At 46.9% G+C, this 22,375-nt stretch overlaps 1 protein-coding gene across 8 annotated transcripts in view; it reads right to left on the reverse strand.

Moving 5' to 3' along the window:
• The window catches only part of BRD1 (bromodomain containing 1), a 569,207-nt gene that overhangs the window by 61,170 nt on the left and 485,662 nt on the right, over window positions 1-22,375 (reverse strand). For all 8 annotated transcript variants that reach the window (XR_003858664.1, XM_029616229.1, XM_029616225.1 and 5 more), the window contains one exon: window positions 8,980-9,089. Coding sequence is in view for 7 of the 8 variants with exons in the window: in XM_029616229.1 (XP_029472089.1) it covers window positions 8,980-9,089 (110 nt within the window). In the remaining variant the exon portion in view is untranslated. The remainder of the gene's footprint in view (window positions 1-8,979; window positions 9,090-22,375) is intronic.

Genomic DNA, 22,375 nt, shown 5'->3' on the forward strand with positions numbered 1-22,375 from the left:
CCCAGCAGGGTGGATGCCCTACTATAAGAAAACATGGCTTACCGTGAGTCGGTGAATCCCCATGTATACCGGCAGCCGGGTGGGATGCTGAGTCCATCTGCATACACTAAGGAAAACGAGATTATCAGGTAAGTAATCTCTACATTTCCTAGCGTGTAGCAGATGGACTCAAAACAAGTGGGATGTACAAAAGCTACTCCCGGACTGGGCGGGAGGCTGCCCGAGGTCCGTTCAGGATTGCCCTCGCAAATGCTGTTTCCTCCCTGGCCTGGATGTCCAGACGGTAGAATCTGGAGAAGGTATGGAGGGAGGACCACGTCGCTGCTTTGCATATCTCTGCAGGCGACAGCATCCTAGTTTCTGCCCAAGAGGCCACTTGCGCTCTGGTAGAGTGAGCCTAGACCCGTAGAGGTGGTGGTTTTCCCGCTTCTACGTAGGCCGCCTTGATAACTTCTTTGATCCAGCGGGCGATGGTTGCCCGTGAGGCCGCTTCCCCTTGCTTCTTCCCGCTGTGAAGGACGAACAGGTGGTCCGTCTTTCGTACTGCTTCTGAAATTTCCAGGTATCTGGACAGCAGCCTGCCGATGTCGAGATGGCGTAGTATTCAACCTTCTTCCGACTTCTTCAAACCTTCCGTGGTAGGCAAGGATATGGTTTGGTTGAGGTGGAAGTGTGAGACTACTTTGGGTAAGAAGGAAGGAACCGTGCGAATATGGATAGCCTCTGGAGTGATTCTGAGAAACGGATCACGGCAGGACAGTGCTTGTAGCTCTGAGATGCGGCGTGCTGAGCATACAGCCAGCAGGAACACCATCTTCAAGGTTAACAAATGGAGGGACAAGCCTCGAAGTGGTCTGAAGGCGTGTCCCGCTAGAAATTCCAAAACTAGGTTGAGGTTCCACAGGGGTACTGGCCATTTCAGTGGCGGGCGAATGTGTTTGACTCCTTTCAGGAAACGTGAAACATCTGGGTGTGTGGCGATGCTGTTGCCGTCACTCCGGGGACCGTAGCAGGATAGCGCTGCCACTTGAACCTTGATGGAATTGAGGGACAGACCCTTCTGAAGTCCATCTTGCAGGAAATCCAAAATGATAGGGATCTTAGCGGCATGTGGATTGGTGCCGTGAGTTTCGCACCAGGCTTCAAATACTCTCCAGATCCTTATATATAATAGTGATTTGGAGAACTTGCGTGCTCGGAGGAGTGTATCTATTACCGGCCCCGAGTATCCTCTTTTCTTCATTCTAGCCATCTCAATGGCCAGACCGTAAGAGAGAATTGAGCTGGATCCTCGTGGAGGATGGGACCTTGCCGCAGCAGGTCCCTGTGTGGAGGCAGGGGTAATGGATTCCCTGCCAGTAGTCTTCTCATGTCTGCGTACCAGGGTCTTCTTGGCCAGTCCGGGGCCACTAGAAGAACTAGGCCTCTGTGCCGCTGGATCTTGTGTATAATGGCGCTCAGCAGGGGCCATGGAGGAAAGGCATATAGCAGGATCCCCTGAGGCCATGGCTGTACCAGGGCATCGATTCCCTGGGATAGAGGATCCCGCCTGCGGCTGAAGTATCTGGGTACTTGCGCGTTGGACCTGTCCGCTAGTAGGTCCATGCCTGGAGTCCCCCACCGATCCACAATCCTCTGGAAAGCTGTGGGCGACAGCTGCCATTCCCCCGGACTTAGGCTTTCTCTGCTGAGGAAGTCTGCTGTGCTGTTGTCCTTCCCGGCGATGTGGACGGCGGAGATGTCCTGGAGATTCGCTTCCGCCCAAGTCATCAGGGGGGCTATTTCTAGGGATACCTGTCGGCTTCTGGTTCCGCCCTGTTGGTTGATGTATGCCACCGTGGTGGCGTTGTCCGACATCACTCTGACCGCTCTGTTTCGAAGTCTGTGGGCAAATCGCAGGCACGCTAGCCTGACTGCCCGTGCCTCTAGTCGGTTGATGTTCCACCCCGACTCTTCTCTGTTCCACCGCCCTTGGGCGGTGAGTTCTTCGCAATGTGCTCCCCATCCGTTCAGGCTGGCATCTGTAGTGAGCAGGGTCCAGGTTGGGGAAGATATTTTTGACCCCCGGCTCATGTGGCCGGGCTGCAACCACCACCGTAGCTGATTCCGCACTCTGGCTGGTAGAGGTAGGTGTACAGTGTAGTTCTGTGATCGTGGGCTCCACCGAGATAGGAGGGCGCGTTGTAATGGTCTCATATGAGCCCGCGCCCACGGTATCACCTCTAGAGTGGATGCCATAAGGCCGAGGACCTGTAAGTAATCCCAAGCTGTGGGCCGGGTGGCGCTCAGCAGGGCCTGCAGACGATTCCGGAGCTTTGATCTTCTCTTGGAGGTCAGGCTGACCTTGTCTTCCTGGGTGTCGAATCGGACTCCTAGGTATTCCAGCGACTGAGAAGGCTGTAGGGAACTCTTGTTCAAGTTTACTACCCATCCTAGGCTTTCCTTTGTTATTCCCCTCATGTTATCTGTAAACCGATCTGATATGAATTTTCTTTCATGAAGGTCTGTATATAAAAATGTTAAATAAATAAATAAATAAATAACTCTGTTGGTTGCCTGGTGGCTCTCCTCCGGTGACTTTGTCCTGATCAGCCAATCGTCCAGGTAGGGATGGACGAGGATTCCTTCCTTCCTGAGGTACGCTGCCACTACTACTATGACCTTGGTAAAGGTCCGCGGCGCGGTGGCTAACCTGAAGGGTAAAGCTCGGAACTGGAAGTGTTGGTTCAGGACTTTGAAGCGTAAATAGCGCTGGTGATCCCGATGGATTGGGATATGCAAGTAGGCTTCCGACAGATCTAGGGATGTGAGAAACTCCCCTGGCTGTACTGAATTTTTGACAGACCGCAGAGTTTCCAAGCAAAAGCTGGGGACCCCGTAGGTGTCGGTTGACTGACTTGAGGTCCAGGACGGGCCTGAAAGTGCCCTCCTTCTTGGGCACTATGAAATAAATAGAATAATGCCCAGAATTTATCTCCCCTGGAGGCACTGGGATTATGGCTTTTAGGGACAGGAGCCTCTGCAAGGTAACTTCTAGTGCCGTCCTCTTGGGGGTGACGCTCCGGTGGGAGCCGAAGAAAGTCCAGGTAGTACCCTCCTCGGATGATGGCGAGGACCCACTGGTCCGAGGTAATCTCGACCCACCTGCGGTAGAAGAGGGTTAGCCTGCCCCCTATGGCTGCTACCCCCGGATGGGTCGGCTGTCATTGTGGGGTACAGCTGGGACCCGAACCCGAGCCGGTTCCCCTCTTGTTGCGCTTAGTCCGAAAGGACTGGTTCCTGGCCTGCGAACGAGGTGCTTGGTAGCGAGTCCTGTAAGGGTTGAAAGCGCTGAGAGTTTCTACCTCTGGATGGTCTAGGAAAAGGGCGCTGGCTCCTCCTTGGCCTGTCTTCTGGTAGACTGAGTAATGGAGAGGCGCCCCATTTATTGACCAGTTTCTCGAGGTCGCTGCCGAACAGGAGGGATCCCTTAAAGGGCATTCTCGTGAGACGTGTCTTGGAAGAGGAGTCGGCTGACCAATTACGTAGCCAGAGCTGCCTCCTGGCTGCCACTGAGGATGACACTTCCTTGGCTGCCGTACGGACTAGGTCGGAGGCTGCGTCAGTGAGGGACGAGAGAGCTGATTCCATCTCTTCTCCCGGGGTGTTGTTCCTAGCCTGTGATAAACAGGAACGCGTCACCACGGTGCAGCAGGTCGCGATTCGCAGGGACATGGCTGCCACCTCAAAGGCTTGTTTCAGAATGGCATCCATGCGCCGGTCATGTGTATCCTTGAGGGCCGTCCCCCCTTCCACCGGAATGGTGGTGCGCTTCACAATTGCGCTAACTATGGCGTCTACCTGAGGGCACGCCAGCATTTCCTTAGTTGCCGGGTCTAAGGGGTACATGCCAGCCAAGGCCTGACCCCCTTTGAACGAGGCCTCCGGCGCATTCCATTCCAGATCGATTAGCTGCTGTGCTGCTTGTAGGAGGGGAAAATGGTGAGTCATTTGGCGCAGGCCCTCTAACACGGGGTTCATTCTAGGTTCCCCTGGGGTGTCATGGCCCGGGAGAGTCAGTTCCGACAGGCTTTGAGAGATCAGGCCTGGGAGATCCTCTTTCAGAAAGAAGCGCCTCATGGTTCGATATGGTACAATCCCCGAGGGAAGTTCTCCCTCCTCGGGGGCTCTTAGTCTTCCTCAGGGCAATCTGAATCCCCATAAGTGGGGGTTCCGGGTGGCCGTGCCTAGGCCTTGAGGGTCCAGGGGCCGGGTCATCCGGTACGTATGGCCCCGTTCGGGAAGCAGACTGCATTGTGACAAAGGCATGAATCCCCTTGAATAATTCCACCCAGGAGAGCGAAGCCGGATCTGGCCTTAGGGGCACCAGGTCTCTCGGATTCCCTGGCAGCTCACCGCTGCCTGCTAGGTCCGGGGTGTTCCCTGAGGAACTGGCAAGTACGCTGGGCTGCGACCGGTCCTGGCCTGGAACTCCCAGGGCCTCTTCACATTGGGCACATAGGGAGTCTGCTTCCTCGCTCTGTGTGGCTCTGAGGTTGCATGCAGAGCAGAGGCTTATGCCTGATTATGGAGGTGCCGGCTCCGCTGACGCATGGGCTCTCTTACGCTCCATCTCGTCTGTTAACTCAGAGTCTGCGCTTTGTAACATGCGCTAAATATGTGCGCCTACCAATATGCGCTTATCCACATGCGCCTGTCCACGTGCGCTTATCAACATGTGCCTAGGAACGTGCGCTCATCAACTGGCGCCTATGAGCAGGCGCCTATGAACGTGCGCCTATCAGCGCGCGCCTATGAACGTGCGCCTATCAGCGCGCGCCTATGAACGTGCGCCTATCAGCGGGCGCCTATCAACGTGCGCCTATCAGCGGGCGCCTATCAACGTGCGCTTAGCAACGGGCGCCTATTGCGCGGTGACGAACCAGGGCAGAAGGCGACGGCGAGCAGGCAGGCAAAATGGCGACCCCCTTGGCGGGTTGCCACGTAGGCAGACTCTGCTACTCCTCGCTTCCTCGGAGACCAACAAGTAAAGATGTACGTCTTACCTTGTCTTCGGCGCTTCCCGGCTGCGACCCGGGCGGTCTCTGGCTGCGGGGGGAGAGGGTGATTACTGTCACCGCCGCGCTCGAGGAGGTGCACCCGCTGCCTCTAGGCCGCGCCCGAACTCGTCTCGCTTGGGGGCCAAGTCCACGCCGGGACCGAGGCTGCCTCTATGCCGCGCCCGAGCCCTTCTCACTCGGGGGCTAGGTTCCTGCCAGGAGTTGGCCACTGGACTGAGGCTCTTACCTCCGAGGGACCACGGAAATCGCCTTGGGAAACTCAACTGGGGGAGGGACCGAATGGTATCACCGCAGGAGTGCGGGGCTCGTCTTCAGGTAGGTTTCTTCTATGAATTTAGTCATTAGAATTTGGAAAAACGCTCAGTGAGCGTGAGGTAGCTCCAAACTGCTTTGGAGACGGAAATTACTGAATTGCTGCACTTCCTGCGGGGGTATATGTACCTGTGCTGACGTCAGATCCGTCTCCAAGTGCTAGCACGAGCACACTATACCCACTTGTTTTGAGTCCATCTGCTACCCGCTAGGAAAGGACAGTTGCTGCTTCACAATAGCATGGATGGGAGTGGGGTAAATAACTCCATTTACAGAAGAGAATGTATGAGAGGAGCTAGGAAAACAAAGTAGACAAAGACATGGGGCCAGATGGGATACATCCCAGGATACTAAGGGAACCTCAGAGATGTGTTGGCAGATCTGCTGAAACATCTGTTCAATAGATCCCTGAAAATGGGACTGGTGCTGCAAGATTGGAAGAGATTGGTTGTGGTCCCACTTCACAAGGTAACAGAAAGGAGGCAGGAAACTACAGGCTGATTAACATCACCTCTGTGGTGGGAAAATTAATGGAAACTCTGCCGAAGTGAACTGTCTTCAATCAAGTGAGTTTCTGGGCCCAAAACAGTATGGATTCACCAAGGGAAGATCCTGTCAGACAAATCTGATTGATTTTTTTTTTTGATTGGGTAACTAGAGAATTGGCTCAAAGAAGAGAACTCAATGTGATTTACTTGGATTTCAGTAAAGCTTTTGATACAGTCCTGCATAGGAGGCTTGTGAATAAAATGAGAAGCTTGGGTGTGAGCACCATAGTGCTGGAGTGGATTACAAAGTGGTTGACTATCAGGAGACAGCATGTAATGGTAAATGGAACCTGCTCTGATGAGAGAATGGTGTTAAGTGGAATGCCTCAAGGAACAATTTTGGGACCAATTCTGTTCAATATCTTAGGCCTAGATTCATTATTTTGCTATATATTTCGCAAGAATAGCGCCCATGATAAAAAAAGGGATGTGGTTAGGGTAATTTTATCACACTCAAGCTGAGAAGTGCCCAGACAGGCTTTTACCATATTTTGGGCTGCTCCTGGCAAGAGAGCGAGAGTCTTTACAAGGTTCTCATATAAGTGAACAATTTAAACCACTGTAAGAAGGGCAACTAGTAATTCAGGGTGAGGTTTTGGTTTTGATAGCATCTAGGTAGAGAGTGCCTCAAGCTAGCTCAAGAGTACATTGTACAAATTTCATCTTTTTATACCTTTCATCACTCCAAATCACATAATATCTTCACTGATGTCTACTGTGCTGTTTGTACCTCTGACTGTGCATGTAGAACTGTGTCCTAAAACCTTGGCCATCACAAAAACCTCACCCCTGGCCCCTCTTACAGTGGTATAAAAAGTTGACTAATATGTGTGCCTCCCCAGAGGCTGGCTCTCTCTTTTTCCTCCCCTCTCCTGCCCGAAATGGGGTTTTGGGCATTACGTACAGCATAACACCAGGAAATAAGGTGTAGTTATTTCCAGCATTAAATCCTGCGATAAAATGCATTACACTATCGCACACAATACTAAGTACACCTCATTTTCATAAACTCTGCCCAAGCTTCTCCCATTTGACTAAATTTTTTAAATTTGCAAACACATCTCGCGATGCGTTATCACATGTGTTATCATGGGCTTTAGGGCCCTAATGCCCGCGATAAAGCCCTAACGCGATTTGATGAATGACCCTCTTTAGCAGCATTGTGGAGGGATTAGAAGGAAAAGTTTGTCTTTTTGTAGATGTTACCAAGATATGCAACAGAGTGGACATGCCTGAAGGAGTAGAGAGAATGAAAAGTGATTAAAAAAAACTCAGAGTAATCGATTTGGTAGCTACGATTCAATACCAAAAATTGCAGAGTCATGCACCTGGGGTGCAGAAATCCAAAAGAACTGTATGTAATTGGGGCAAAAGACTATCATGCATGGACTGAGGTGATTATGTCTTGTGATATGAAGGCAGCGAAGCAATGTGTTAAGGCGGTAATTAAAGCCAAATAGATGCTGGGCTGCACAAAGAATGAAATAACCAGCAGGAAAAGGGAGGTGCCCTTGTACAGGTCCTTGGTGAGGTCTCACTTGGAGTACTGTATTTAGTTCTAGAGACCATATCTCTAAAAGGATAGGCAGGATGGAAATAGTTCAGAGGAAAGTGAACAAAATGGTATGGGGTCTATTTCAGAAGACTTACAAAGAGAGGCTGAAAGATCTAAATATGTTTCACCTGGAGGAGAGGAGGTACAAGGGGAGATTTGATACAAACCTTCAGATAACTCATAGGTATTAATGATGCACAAACTTCCAACCTTTCCTGTTTAAATGGAAACCGTAAAACTAGGGGTCACGATATGAAACTCCAAGGGGGATGACTTAGAACCAATATTAGGAAATATTTCTTCACAGAGAGGGTTGTGGATGCCTGGAATGCCCTTCCAGAAGAGGTGATGAAGACGAGAACAGTAAATGAATTCAAAAAGGAATGGGACAAACATTACAGATCCCCTAAAGGCTTGAGGTTGGAAATGAAGAAAAGGGGTGGTGTAACCTGCATAGAGCAGCAGTTACTAACCCCTTAACAGATTGCATGAGGGTAACCTGCACAGAACAGCAGTTACTATCCTTAACAGAATGCAAGGTGGGTAAACTGCACAGAGAACTAGTTACTACTATAAGCAAACTGCTTGCAGACTGGATGAACTATTTTATCTTTATCTGCCATCACTACCATATAAACATCAAGTAGTGTTATGGAATTAAGTAGTAGCAGCAGCAGTAATTGGTAGATTTTGTGAAAAAGCACTCTGTTGTGATCACCCACAATTGCTCGTCTGGATTCAGAAGTCTCATCTATACCAGTGATTCTCAATCCAGTCCTCAGGACACACACAGCCAGTCTTTTTCAGGATATCCACCATAAATATGCATGAGAAAGATTTGCATACACTGCCTCCACTGTATATAAATGTATTTCATGCATATTTATAGTGGATATCTTGAAAAAACTGATTGGCTAGTTGTGTCCCAAGGCCTGAGTTGACAACTACTGGTCTATACCATTGGAATAGATGCCTTTTTAAAAAATATATTATGCAGATTCTTTATGACTCTTCTAGTTATTCTCATTTTTGTTAGAATACTCTAATGCAGGGGTGGGCACTTCCGGTCCTCGAGGGCCACAAACCAGTCTGGTTTTCAGGATATCCCTAATGAATATGCATGAGAGAGATTTGCATGCACTCTGCCTCAGTTGTATGCAAATCTATGTCATGCATATTCATTAGGATATCCTAAAACCTCGACAGGTTTGTGGCCCTCGAGGACTGGAATTGCCCACCCCTGCTCTAATATGTGATATATACATACATTTCCTTTTCTAAATCTATTTTTTTCTTTATGCAAATTATGGATATAACTTTTTTAAATTGGTGTAGTGTTGTTGGCATAAGAGAATTTAGACTATTTTAGGAAAGAAGTATTTCTTGTTTAGTTAATCTTGTAATTTCAATAAATAAAATAATTTTACAAAACTGATTCTGTTGTCATTACTCTAGAGGTAGTGGCTAAACTTTCACAATTTAATGTGTGTTGTATAATACTCACCAGTGCTGGATATGAAGGATATCCACTACATTTGGCCCACACTACTTTCAGAGGTTCAAGAACAGAAGTTGCGACACTTGTTGAAATCCACATATTGCTCTGTCCAACTTCTAGAATATAAATCAGATCACAATAAACTATTTTTTAGTTTATGGAAAAAAGATATATGCAGAAATTAAGAATAGAAACATAGAAGTGATGGCATAAGAAGACCAACGGCCCATCCAGTCTGCCCAGCAAGCTACGCAGTTTATCCATTTTTTTTTCTCCCCCTTTTTCTCCCTCCCACCCGTCTCTATTGGCTTCCAGCACCCTCTGGTGCTGGAAGCCAATAGAGACGGTGAATGTTGTTCTTCATGTGTTAATCTTTGCATCTTCTATCCTCCACAACTTTACTCTCTTCATAATATCTGACCTCAAGCCATGAATAAATGAACAAACCTTTTCAAGTCTATCATTGCCCTCAAAGTATCAGTATAACCATTTAAATTCTTCATCAACATGCTCTCCAGAATATTTGTTTTTTACCATGTTGAGAGAGCATGTACAGTGACTTGCAAGTCTTCACATCCTTCTACATTTTTTACATTCTGCTGTTCAAAAAATACAAATCTAAATGCATTAAACTAGTTTGTTTCACTGATCTATAACATATTTTACACTTTCTTAATAAAAAAATTATAGAAATATTCCAAAGGTAAAATAAGAATTAAAACTCCCCAAAAGTCTTAATTGCATAAGTTTCATACCCTTTGTCATAGCAAACCCAAGATAGCCCCGGTTCCAAAAACTGCCCTAACAAGTCCCATAATAAGTTAAATAGCACTCATATTTGTCTAATCACAGTAGCTAAGCTGATTCAAATACTCCTAGATGAAGAATCAAGCTGTTTTTGTTGTATGAGGTGAATTTGAAGAAAAAGCATGCAGAAAGAACTCAGATATTATTGAAAGGTAGAGTGGGTGAAGGCTATAAGAAAATTGCCATGTATTTGAATATCCCTTGCAGCACCATCAGGTCCATCATTATAAAATGAAAACAGTTTAGTACCACCAAGACACTGCTGCAATCAGGCCATTCTTCCGCAGTCAGTATCTCTGGGTTAAGAAAATTGCCGCGGAAGTTCACTGCAGAGGTCTCTGGCTGAGACTGAGAAAAATGTTCACAGGTCAACAATTTCAAGATTACTCCACAAACATGGACTTTATGGGTGGGTAGCAAGAAAGAAAGAAAGAAGAAAAGCTGAAGAATTGCTGAAGAAAAGCAATATGATGTGCTGCATAGCATTTTCAAAGAAATATTTAGAGGTTACTGCATGTATATATGTGGTGGTTTTTGTAGTCTGAGAATAAAGTAGAACTTTATGGTCTCAACGCTAAGCGATGTGTATGGCATAAAACAAAGTCAGCACATTAAACTAAAACCATTCCTACAGTAAGGCATGGTGGAGGCAGCATTATGATGTAGGAATGCTTTGCAGCTGCAGGGATAAGGAGGCTTATGAAGATCGAGGGAAAGATGGATGTAGTAATATACAGACAAATCCTGGAGGAAAACATGTTCCACTCAGCTACAGACCTGAAACTTGAGAAAAGATTTACCTTTCAACCAGACAACGATCCTAAACACAAAGCAAAAACAATGGCACAGGATCAGCAAAAAGAAAGTGAATGTCAGAGTGGCTAGTCAAAGCCCAGACCTGAATTCAATTAAAAAAAAAAATGTGGCAAGACAAAGAATGCAGTGCACAGATAATCCCCTGCCAACCTGAAAGAAACTGAGCTCTTCTGCCAAGAAGTATGGGCAAAAACTGCACCATTCTGTTGGGCAAAGTTGATAGAAACTTACCCTAAATGACTCATGGCTGTTAATGCTGCAAAAAGGGCTTCTACCAAGTACTGAGTCAAAGGATATGAAGACCTATGAAATCGAGACTTTTTATTTTTTTTAGTCAATTACTATTGGAATATTTCTATAATAGTTCAATCACAATGCAAGTCTAAAGTATGTTGTGCAGATCAGTGAAACAAACATCTATACAGAAGAATGTAAAAAACATACAAGGCATGAAAAGACTTTTATAAGGCCCTGTAATAGACGCTTAATTCAGCCAATTACATTTAGATTATCTCTTTATCTATTAACATATTTTGTATTAAATACAGATTGTTTTACACATTCATTTTTTTAAAAAAGAAAAATGTTTTTAAATGGTTTTGTTTCTTAAATCAGCAAATGTTGCTTACCTATAACAGGTGTTCTCACAGGACAGCAGGATGTTAGTCCTCACATATGGGTGACATCACAGGATGGAGCTCAATCACGGAACACTTTTGTCAAAGTTTCTAGAACTTTGACTGGCACCTTTGACTGCCCAGCATGGCACTAACCCTGCAGCCAGCAGGGGTCACCCTTCAGTCTTGTTTAAAAGCTACAGGAAGTGCCAAAAAATAAAATAAGAAACGTAACGAACCCAACACCCGGGGGTGGCAGGCGGGTTTCGTGAGGACTAACATCCTGCAGTCCTGTGAGAACACCTGTTACAGGTAAGCAACATTTGCTTTCTCACAGGACAAGCAGGATGGTAGTCCTCACATATAGGTGAGTACCGAGCTAAGGATGTCCGAATATGCACCAAATGTACCCAGTTGTGCAAAGGCACTAGGACTGGGGTGGAATTTGGCGGAGGGCATCCTGAACCCTAACGGGCAGGCGGAAGGGTGTTGGTACGTCAAGTTGTAAATAGGTTGCGCAAGACAGACTGGCCGAAGATGGAATCTTGTCTTCCAGCCTTGTCTAAGCAATAATGGGCTGTAAAGGTATGGAGAGAACTCCAGGTGGCAGCCCTGCAAATGTCAGGAAGCAGCACCAAGCATAGGTGTGCTACTGAAGTCGCAATGGCCCTCACAGAGTGTGCTTTAACATGGTCTTGAAGTGGAATGCCCACTTGCTGATAGCAAAAGGATATGCAGTCCGCTAACCAGGAGGAGAGAGTCCGCTTACCCACAGGCTGCCCTAATTTGATGGAATGGAAAGAGACAAACAATTGAGTGCTTTTCCTGTGGGCAGTTGTACGGTCTAGGTAGAACGCTAGAGCCGGTTTACAGTCAAGGATATGCAGAGCCTGCTCTCCTGGATTGGAATGGGGCCTGGGAAAAAAGATAGGTAGTATAATGGATTGATTGAGATGAAACTCCGATACTACCTTAGGTAAGAACTTAGGGTGAGTGTGGAGTACTGCCCGGTCCTGCAGAAGTTTAGTGTAAGGTGGATAGGTAACTAGAGCCTGAAACTCACTAACTCTGCGAGCAGAAATGATTGCCAAAAGGAAAATCACTTTCCATGTGAGATAGTGAAGATCACAGGAATGGAGAGGCTCGAATGGTGGTTTCATGAGTTGACCCAAAACCAGGTTGAGGTCCCAAGAAGGGGCCAGGGGACACAGTGGAGGCTTGAAGTGGAGCAAGCCCTTCAGAAAACGTGTTACAAGGGGCTGTACTGAAATAGGAATGTCCCCGATACCTTTATGGAAGGCGGCTACCGCATTGACATGCATTCTGATGGAGTAAGTTTTTAGACCTGATTCTGACAAGTGCCAGAGATAGTCTAGAAACTTCGTGGTGGGATAGGTAAAGGGGTCAAGGGATTGAGAAGAGCACCAAGACTTAAACCTGTTCCATTTGTAAAGGTAGGATTTTCTCGTGGAAGGCTTCCGCGAAGCAATCAAGACACAGGAAACTGGTTCCGAAAGGTTAAGTTGCTGAAGAATTAACCTTTCAACATCCAGGCCGTCAGGGACGAGGCTTGAAGATTGGGGTGGCGTAGGCACCCGTCGTTTTGAGTGATCAGAAGCGGGTCCTTTCCCAAGGGAATGTGCCTGCAAATGGAGAGATCCTGAAGTATTGGAAACCACATTTGGTGTGGCCAGTGAGGTGCTATCAGGATCATGGTTCCCTTGTCCTGACGTAACTTCATGAGAGTCTTCGAGAGAAGTGGAAGTGGAGGGAATGCATATAGGAGACCGGTTGCCCACGAGAGGGAGAACGCATCTCTTGGCTGAGAGTGTTGGCTGCGAGTGAGAGAGCAAAGGTTTTGAAATGTCGCAAAGAGATCTATATGAGGGTAAACCCACCCATTGTTGGAAGATCGAGTTTGCCACTGAGGGGTTGAGAGACCACTCATGCGGCTGAAAGGTGCGACTCAGCTTGTCTGCCAACACACTGTCCACTCCCAGCAAGTAGGTGACCCTGAGGTACATCGGTGGGAGAGGGCCTCAGCTCATATCCGTGCAGCTTCCTGACACAGAAGGTAGGAGCCCATCCCTCCCTGTTTGTTGATGTACCACATGGACACCTGGTTGTCCATCTGAATCAGGATGACTTGATTGGACAGGCGATCCTGAAATACCCTGAGAGCATATCTGATTGCTTGAAGGTGTTTGGCTTCCTCTGGAGACCAAGATCCTTGTGTCTGCAGTTCGGCCACATGGGCTCCCCAGCCGAGGTTGGAAGCATCAGTGGTGAGATTTATTTGAGGGTCTGAAGCCTGGAAGGGCTAGCCTTGGCGTAGATTGATGTGATTTTTCCACCAAGCTAGAGACTGACGGAGTGAGTCGGTGACGTGGACAATGGTCGACAAGGGCTGAATGGATTGAGTCCATTGTGACCTCAGAGTCCACTGCATGACTCTCATGGCCAAGTAGGCCATTGGGGTAACCTGAACTGAGGACGCCATGTGTCCCAGCAGGATGAGGAAGTGGCGTGCAGTCGTGTGGTGCTGCGACTGTAGCTGGTGTGCGAGAGAGACGAGAGTGAGAGCTCGCTGTCGAGGCAGAAAAGCTTTTGCTTGCAAGGTATCCAAGACTGCCCCTATGAATGATAAAGTTTGAGATTGGACTAAGTAAGATTTGTCATAGTTGACGAGAAATCCTAGCGAAATCAGAGTATGTAAAGTAAGATGTAGGGACGACAGAGCAGTTTGCTGAGTGGGAGCCCTGATCAACCAATTGTCTAGATAGGGGTAGACGTGAACACCTTGAGTCCTGAGGAAGGCTGCAACTACTACGAGGCATTTTGTGAAGACTCGTGGTGCAGACACGAGGCCGAATGGAACAACTTGGTATTGATAGTGCTTGGGGCCTACCAGAAATCGCAGGTACCTGCGATGAGATGGAGTTATCGCAATATGTTTTATGCGCATCCTGGAGGTCTAGAAAGCAGAGCCAGTCTCCTCTTTGCAAAAAAGAGGAAGAAGAGAACCCAAGGTTACCATTTTGAACTTTTCTTGATGGAGGTACTTGAGGGCACGTAGGTCCAGAATTGGACGAACGCCTCCCTATGTTTTGGGGATTAGAAAGTATCAGATATAGAACCCTAGGCCGTGCTGAGAGTAGGGTACTGGTTCTATTGCTTTGGCCTGGAGGAGGAGGGAGACCTCCTGTTCCAGGAGGATGGAGTGGTCGAATGTTCTCCACGTCGGTAGAGGTGGGAAGTCCGGTGGAATGGAGAGAAAGTTCAGATGATAACCTTGAGCGATTATCGCCAGGACCCACTGGTCTGAGGTGATTAGGTGCCACCTGTTGTTGAAATGGCACAATCGACCTCCCACTGGTATCTGTGGCAGTGGAATCTGGCTGCTGCTCCCAATGCAGGAGTCAAAAACTGGAAGCAGGGCCCGGCTGAGGAGCTGCTTGAGGCTTTTGTTTTCGTAGTTGACGAGACTGATGGTGGTGGGTAGGATTTCTTTGGACGGAAGAATGACTTCTTAGCATCCTTTCGGAGACGCTGTTTTGAGGAATACTCAGAAGGCATCAGAAAGAGCTGTTTGTTTCAGGGTCTCATGATGGTCCTTGAGTTCGGCCACCGTCCATTGAAATCTGCTCGCCAAACAGATCGTCTCCTACACAGGGCAGGTCGGATAATCTGTCCTGTACGTCAGGGTGAAGGTCCGAAGACTCAAGCGAGGCCCATCTTCTTGCCGAAATAGCAGCTGCAGATACCCTGGTAGCAGTGTCAAAGTTATTGTAAGATGATCTTATCTCATGCTTGTCTGCCTCAAAGCCCTTGTTCACTAGGGTTTGAAGTTGATCTTGGAACTGTTGAGGCAGGGAGTCTGCCAATTCCTGTATCTGCTTAAATAAGACCCTGTTGTATTGGGTTATATAGAGCTGATAAGAGGCAATTCAGAAGATGAGCATTGAGCCCTGGAAGACACGGCGACCAATGGCATCTAGAAATTTCTGCTCCTTGCCTGGGGGAAAGGAAGAGTGGGGTTTCGATCTCCTTGCCTTCTTTTGGGCCGATTCTACAACCACAGATTGGTGATCCAATTGAGGTTTTTGAAAACCTGGGGCTGACTGTACCAAATAAGTGGTGTCAGCCTTCCTGTTGACTGGAGCAACAGAGCCAGGGTATTCCCAGTTCTTGAGGAGATCCAAAAGAACCTGGTGAATAGGGATGGAGGTTATTTCCTTGGGAGCATCCAGGAATTGCAATAGCTCCCATCATTTGATGCCTGTGATCTTGTTCAGTCTGCAATTGGAAGGGAACCAATTCAGACATCTCCTTCACAAAATTTATGAAGGAAAGGTCCTCTGGAGGAGAACGTTTCCTGCTTTCAGTAGGAGAAGATGGTGAAGGCAAGTCATCGGTGTCTGGTGACGAATCATCAGTCCAGGTATCATCGGGATCAGCACCTGCCCCTCTAGGAACCAGAGGGGGACGGGGTGGAATTCCTGAAGGTCCAGGTCTAGGCTCTGAAGGAACTGAAGGAAGAACTGGAGGCACCGATGGCATCGATGGATGGATCGGTGGAGTCGGACACATCGGCATCAATGGCTGAGGCATCGGTAAGACTCCTGATGGATGGATGTGGAACAGTATTTATCCTCCCGATGACAAAGTAAGATGAGAGGCCACCGGAGCCATCGGTGACCCGGGATCCATTGGTGGAAAAGCGGCAATAAGCGCTTCCATCCTCGAGAGCAGCGGGGCCAACGCTGCCGGAATCGGGTCGGTGGTCGGCTCCACGACCGGCACTGGTGTTGGGGCCGGAGGAACTTGTAGTCAATGGCCTCCTGAACCATCCGGTCCAGTTCTTCGCAGAGACCTGGAGCAATCAGCCCCGGCTCTGGAAGGGGAGAAGGAGGTAGAGGCATAGCCGGAGGAACCACCGTTAAGAGGCGGAGTCGCAGCTCCCGATACCCGTCCGGGTGAGGGTTGCCCCGGTGACCCGGTCGCAGAAGAGGTCGGTGCCTTTTGTGGACGGGGTTTCTTCAATGATGGTGAGGTCGATGATTTTGCTTCCTTGATGGTCCGAGACTTTCGATGTCGATGTCTGTTTCTATGATCCCCTCGGTCCTGATGGGGAGTAGAGAGGGTTGAAGGCCAAGAAGTCGTCGATGCCGGACGGTCACCAGCCGGTGGTCGATACTGGCGCGACGTGGACAGTGCCGGTTCTGACGACGTCGATGCAATGGACGGCGTCGGGGTTTGAGCACGGAAGAGAAGTTCCATTTTCTCCATTCTGGCCTTGCGACCTTTTGGTGTCATTAGGGCACATTTGGTACAGGTCAGGACATTGTGCTCACATCCGAGACACATTACACAGACCTTATGAGGGTCTGTTATGGACATGGTGTGGTTACAATCCGGGCACAGACGGAACCCCGACACCATGGCCTTGAAATATTTAAGCCGCTATACGGTCGACGGCCAGTAGGCTGCGAGGGCCAAACTCGACGGGAGTCGAACAAAAACGGGGAAAATACTTACCGGAGTACCGCGACTTGAAAAAGTTGAAGGAGGGACCCCTGTGGGGTAAGAAAGTTTTTAGTATTTCCGTGAGGAAAATTCCTGTCAGGAATCCCTACGGAGCTCCTTAACCGTGTGGCTATTGCTGCGCGGAAAAAAAAAAGGCTGAAGGGGGACCCCTGCTGGCTGCAGGGTTAGTGCCATGCTGGGCATGCCCAGTAGGTGCCAGTCAAAGTTCTAGAAACTTTGACAAAAGTGTTCCGTGATTGGGCTCCATCCTGTGATGTCACCCATATGTGAGGACTACCATCCTGCTTGTCCTGTGAGAAATTATTTTATCCATAATCATCATCTTCTTTAGGAGATGAAATAAAATTAACTAGAAATAGCTGTTTACTATGACAATTTTTATTGGCATATTAAACAAAGAAGCTGATGTTCAAAAGGGTTAACTAACTTTGAATTTAGTTTAAAAAAAAATTGCAGGATTTGAATCATCCTGACCCCCTTCCCATCCTCAGAGGTTAATTTTTTTTAAATTCTTTACTTAAAGACACCAGTTATCACATATAAAGAGTGAGAAAAAGAGTGGTCTAAGGGTGCAGACCCTTAGACCAGCGCCGAACTCCCTGTTCTCACCTTCCACAACTAACCCCCTGCAATCCTTTTAGAACCACCACTGGAACCCTACAATACTACACAGAAGCACCGCAGTCATCACCTTGGAACCCTCTTAAACCAAAGAAGGAAAAAAAAACAACAACAAAAACAGTTAACCTAAAGGAGAAGGGTCACCCAGCGTGACAAACCTGCCCTTCCCGTGACTCTGGAAACCTCGCTACCCTAAACCTTCCATAGAACCTCATCCTATAGCCACACCCTTCTCTCACTCACTCTCTGACTCAACTAGCATTCTGAGCTTCAAACCCATACGCTTCCTCTATAGATACAAAGTTAAGCTAATTGGACTCCCACCTCCAGCATATAAGTCTCAGTTCCGCACGTCTAATTCCGCCTACGGAGCTCCCAGAAAAAAATGCTAACCCATCAAATCCCTATCAGATACCACCGCTACCACTCTGGCATTCTTCCTGCTCAAGAAACACCATCAAGAGTTTCCAGATCTCTCATCCCAATCATGATCACCCCCTCTGACCCAATTCCTTGGGCTTGGCTCTTCTCTCAGTAACCCTAGTCAATGCACAATCCCTGACCAAAAAGACACACATCCTCAACGACTATCTCCTGGACTCTAACCCAGACATCTGTGCCATCACAGAAACCTGGCTAAAAAACTCAGACATCGCGCTAATCAACCAACTACCCACACACATATGAGGGGGCGGTCTCCTACTAGCTACCAAGAAAGAACTCAGACTTACATCGCATACTATCAAGTCTGAATCCAAACTGGAACTGGGTTTAGTCACATCAAAACAACTTCAATTACTGCTAGTCTATGCACCACCAGGTGTACTAGATTCTGATCCCTCACCCCTTATTGAATCTATAATGAAACATATCAACACAGACCTCCCAACCATGATCATGGGAGATTTCAACCTCCATATCGATGCCTCACACCGCTCCGCCAATTGCGAAGCCCTCCTCGCTTCCCTCAGCGCAATGGGATTCAATCAGACCGTCAACAACCCGACACACAAAGCTGGACACACTCTGGATCTTATTTTCATCAACTCACCTTCTCATGCACAATGGAACCCTCGTGTACCCCAATCCCCTGGTCTGACCACTTCCTGATCAACTCCTCCTTCTCTACAAATAAACAGACATACACTCCACATCACCTCTCCACTATTCACTACGGGAAACCTTGCGCATCCGATATCTTTAGTGATCAGCTTTCCATGGAATTCACAAACTTAGATCTATCCAACCCCGACTCAGCTGTACTCTCCTGGCATAATATCACGGAAGCAGTAGCAAACAAACTATGCCCCGCAGTCTCCAAGACTATTAACCCAGCAAAAAAAGGAAATCAACTCTGGTTCACCTCTGAACTGAAACGGATGAAACAAGACCTACGACACAAAGAAAATAGATGGCGTAAAACCCCCAACTCATCTACACTTTCAACATACAAAGGAACCCTACATCATTACAGGACCTCTATTCTAAAGACAAAAAGAGAATACTATGCCAATAAAATCCACAATCTCCAATTTGATGCCAAAGCTCTTTTCTCTTATGTACCACAAATCACAAAATCAGCCCCTCCGACAATACCAGACGAACAGGCACTATCCAAGGCTAAGGGGCTCGCATCATTCTTCCAACAGAAGATTTTGAATACCCTTGCACTACTCCCTAATAACACCACCCCACTCACTGCATGCGACAATCTCCACACCCCCATGGAAGCCAAACTCGACAACTTCGATTTAACCTCCCCCAGGGAAATCGAATCCCTCCTTAAGAAACAGAAACCATCCAGCCACCCGGCAGACAATATCCCTTCCAAACTTCTGCTTCTTATTCCAAACACGATCTCTGGACCACTGACCAACATTATAAATTGCCTGCTAACTCAAGGGATCTATCCAGACAAACTTAAAACTGCTTCCCTTAAACCTCTCCTTAACACAACTTAGACCCTAGAGAATTAGCCAATTTCCGCCCCATCTCTAATCTCCCATTCTTAGCTAAACTAACGGAGAAAGTAGTAAACACCCAACTCTCAGACTATTTAGAAGGTCACAACATCCTTTATCCATCGCAATATGGCTTTCGCAAATCACGCAACACGGAATCCCTCCTCATCTCTCTAACAGACGACATTATGATGGGATTAGACAAAGGCCACTCCTTTCTACTAGTCCTGCTTGACATCTCGGCGGCCTTTGACACCGTCAACCACTCCATCCTCCTGAATCGCCTATCAGACATTGGTATATCCGGATCAGTCCACAGCTGGTTCAAGTCTTTCCTCAGTAACAGAAGCTTTAAAGTCAAAATTAATAATAAAGAATCACCTTCTACAAATTCCTCACTTGGTGTACCGCAAGGATCCTCCTTATCTCCCACCCTCTTCAACATCTACCTCCTCCCCCTCTGCCAACTGCTAACAGATCTTAAGCTAATACACTACCTCTACGCAGACGATGTGCAGATTCTGATTTCTATAACAGAATCCATCTCAAAAGCTCTCACTCACTGGAATAACTGCCTTCAATCCATCACTAGCCTTCTCAACAGTCTAAACCTGGTCCTTAATACTACAAAGACCGAACTCCTCCTCAGATCCTCCAACCAGGATAACTCCCTCCCCACAGTCCCCCCACAACTCCCTTCTCACCCATACACATGTAAGACATCTGGGGGTAATTCTCGACAATCGCCTAAACCCTAAAGAAAATGATCCAACATCACAACTAAAGACTGTTTCTACAGACTCCAGGTTTTAAAAAGACTCAAACCCCTCCTATTCTTCCACGACTTCAGGACAGTTCTCCAATCCTTTATATTTGCCAAAATAGACTACTGCAGCGCTCTCCTCCTAGGTATACCCATCTCTACCACTAAGCCACTACAGATGATTCAGAATGCCGCAGCCAGACTTTTCACCAACACCAACCGTGGAGAACACATCTCACCGATCCTCAGAAACCTGCACTGGTTACCAGTCAACTTCAGAATCCTACACAAATCACTCACCTTAATCCACAAATCCATCCACAATCAACTTCAACTCGACCTCGAAATCCCCCTCAAACTCCATACCTCCAACAGACCGATCAGAGAAATCCACAAAGGAACTCTGCAAGCTCCTCCAACTAAAGCCACATGCCTCACCTCGACCAAAGACCGAGCATTCTCCACAGCAGGACCAACTATTTGGAATAACATCCCTTCAGACCTCAGGCTGGAACCATGCCTCCCAACATTTAGGAAAAAACTGAAGACATGGCTTTTCCACCAAGCCTTTTCAGATCCCCCGGATACACACTAGATGACCTAATTCCCTTCATGAATGATGGAACCTTTGTACCTCAAAGTTCATTAAGCGCTAGCCCATTCACATTATTGTATTATATTACTAGTTTTTCTGCCATCCTAGGCCTCTCTTTCTAGCTGATTATGCCTCCAAGTTTCACCTACATTGTTGAATGTAACTTTGCCGCCTCCGTTCATATGTCTATTTATTTTTGTTTCAGTTTTTTTACCCTGTTCGATGTAAACCGATCTGATATGGTCATTACCATGAAGGTCGGTACAGAAAAGTGTTAAATAAATAAATAAATTAAAAAAACAGATAATATTGAAGATAACAGCAGAAACTCAGATTTAAAAAAAATATAATCAAGCGAACATAGCTTTACAGATTGAACTTTGCTATTTCCAATATTTCTCCCAAATCTGATCATATCCAGTAGAGCAATTTTTAAGGCCATGAGTAAGTTTTTCTAACATAGCCATCTCAGCTACCACGTCTTTCCAGTGGCTCAAAAGTGGTGTTCCCTTCGAATAATACGCAACAGTGATACAGGCTGCATGCAAAAAGTGTATCAGAGAATCCCATCTTCCCAACTCACACAAAGAAGCAGACAATATTATAGACCCCCTCATAATGTTCTCGGATATTCTACCATCTTCCCCCTCAATGTCTGCACCACTCCACATCCCTCCACATTCTCATCCCACATTCCCTCCAACAAATTGGACTAATATTACTACATTTAGAGAAAAATAGAGGATGCAGGAGTTTATACATTAATTCTCTGTTTACTAATGTAAAATTATTTTAACTGGGTCAGTTACCAACTAAAAAAAAATGCTTCTGAATTGCTGGGGGCATTCCAGAAGATTTTATTCCATAAAGTTATTCGGCTAACTCTGGTTGGAAAATTTCCTGTCAAAATTAGCCTGATAAAAAGAAGACAAAAAAACCCTTGCAGCTCATCAGTGGCTGCTCTCCCACCACCCTCACCCCCATATCAAAATAGTTTAAGCCCTGGCCAGAGGTCCCTTCTGAAACCCCCAAATGCTTAAAAATATAGTGAAGGCCCAGTGGCCCCCCAATATATAAAATAATTGTAGAATGGCCAACTCATTTATCATCCCCATCCCTTACCTTTAAAAAAAAAAAATTAAGTGGCAAAATAACCCTCACACCTCCAAAAGAGTCCCATAATTCAGGGTGAGCAGAAGAGAGGCTCTTACCTCCACCAATTCAGTTTAATACTATGCGCAGATAGTTCTGAAAGCTAAAGGCACCTAAAGGTGAATTTTCAAAATGTTAACATGCATACAAATTTGCATATATGTACGTAAGTAGCCTCTGCTCAAGAATTTTGAATTTTATTAAAGTCCAAAATATGTGGGTATTTTCACTTTTGCACACAAATATATGCATGAAAAAAGAGGTAGGGCCAACAGTTGCACACAAAGGTGCTATTTTAAGACACACGCATACATATTCCAACTTAACTTGTGTATTTTTACACCTGATAATTATCTGGTGCAAGTGATATTAAACATATTTTTTGTGCAGTACTGACTGGGTGGGTGGACTAGGGGGAGTTCAGGATAAAGAACCAGGAGGATCTTGGATGACCTAGAGAAGGCGTGGGCAAACTGGTGGAGTAATTGGCAAAACTGGTAATTTCATTAACGCACGTTATAAA

The sequence above is a fragment of the Rhinatrema bivittatum genome, chromosome 9, assembly GCF_901001135.1.
Source record: "Rhinatrema bivittatum chromosome 9, aRhiBiv1.1, whole genome shotgun sequence".
NCBI lineage: Eukaryota > Metazoa > Chordata > Amphibia > Gymnophiona > Rhinatrematidae > Rhinatrema > Rhinatrema bivittatum.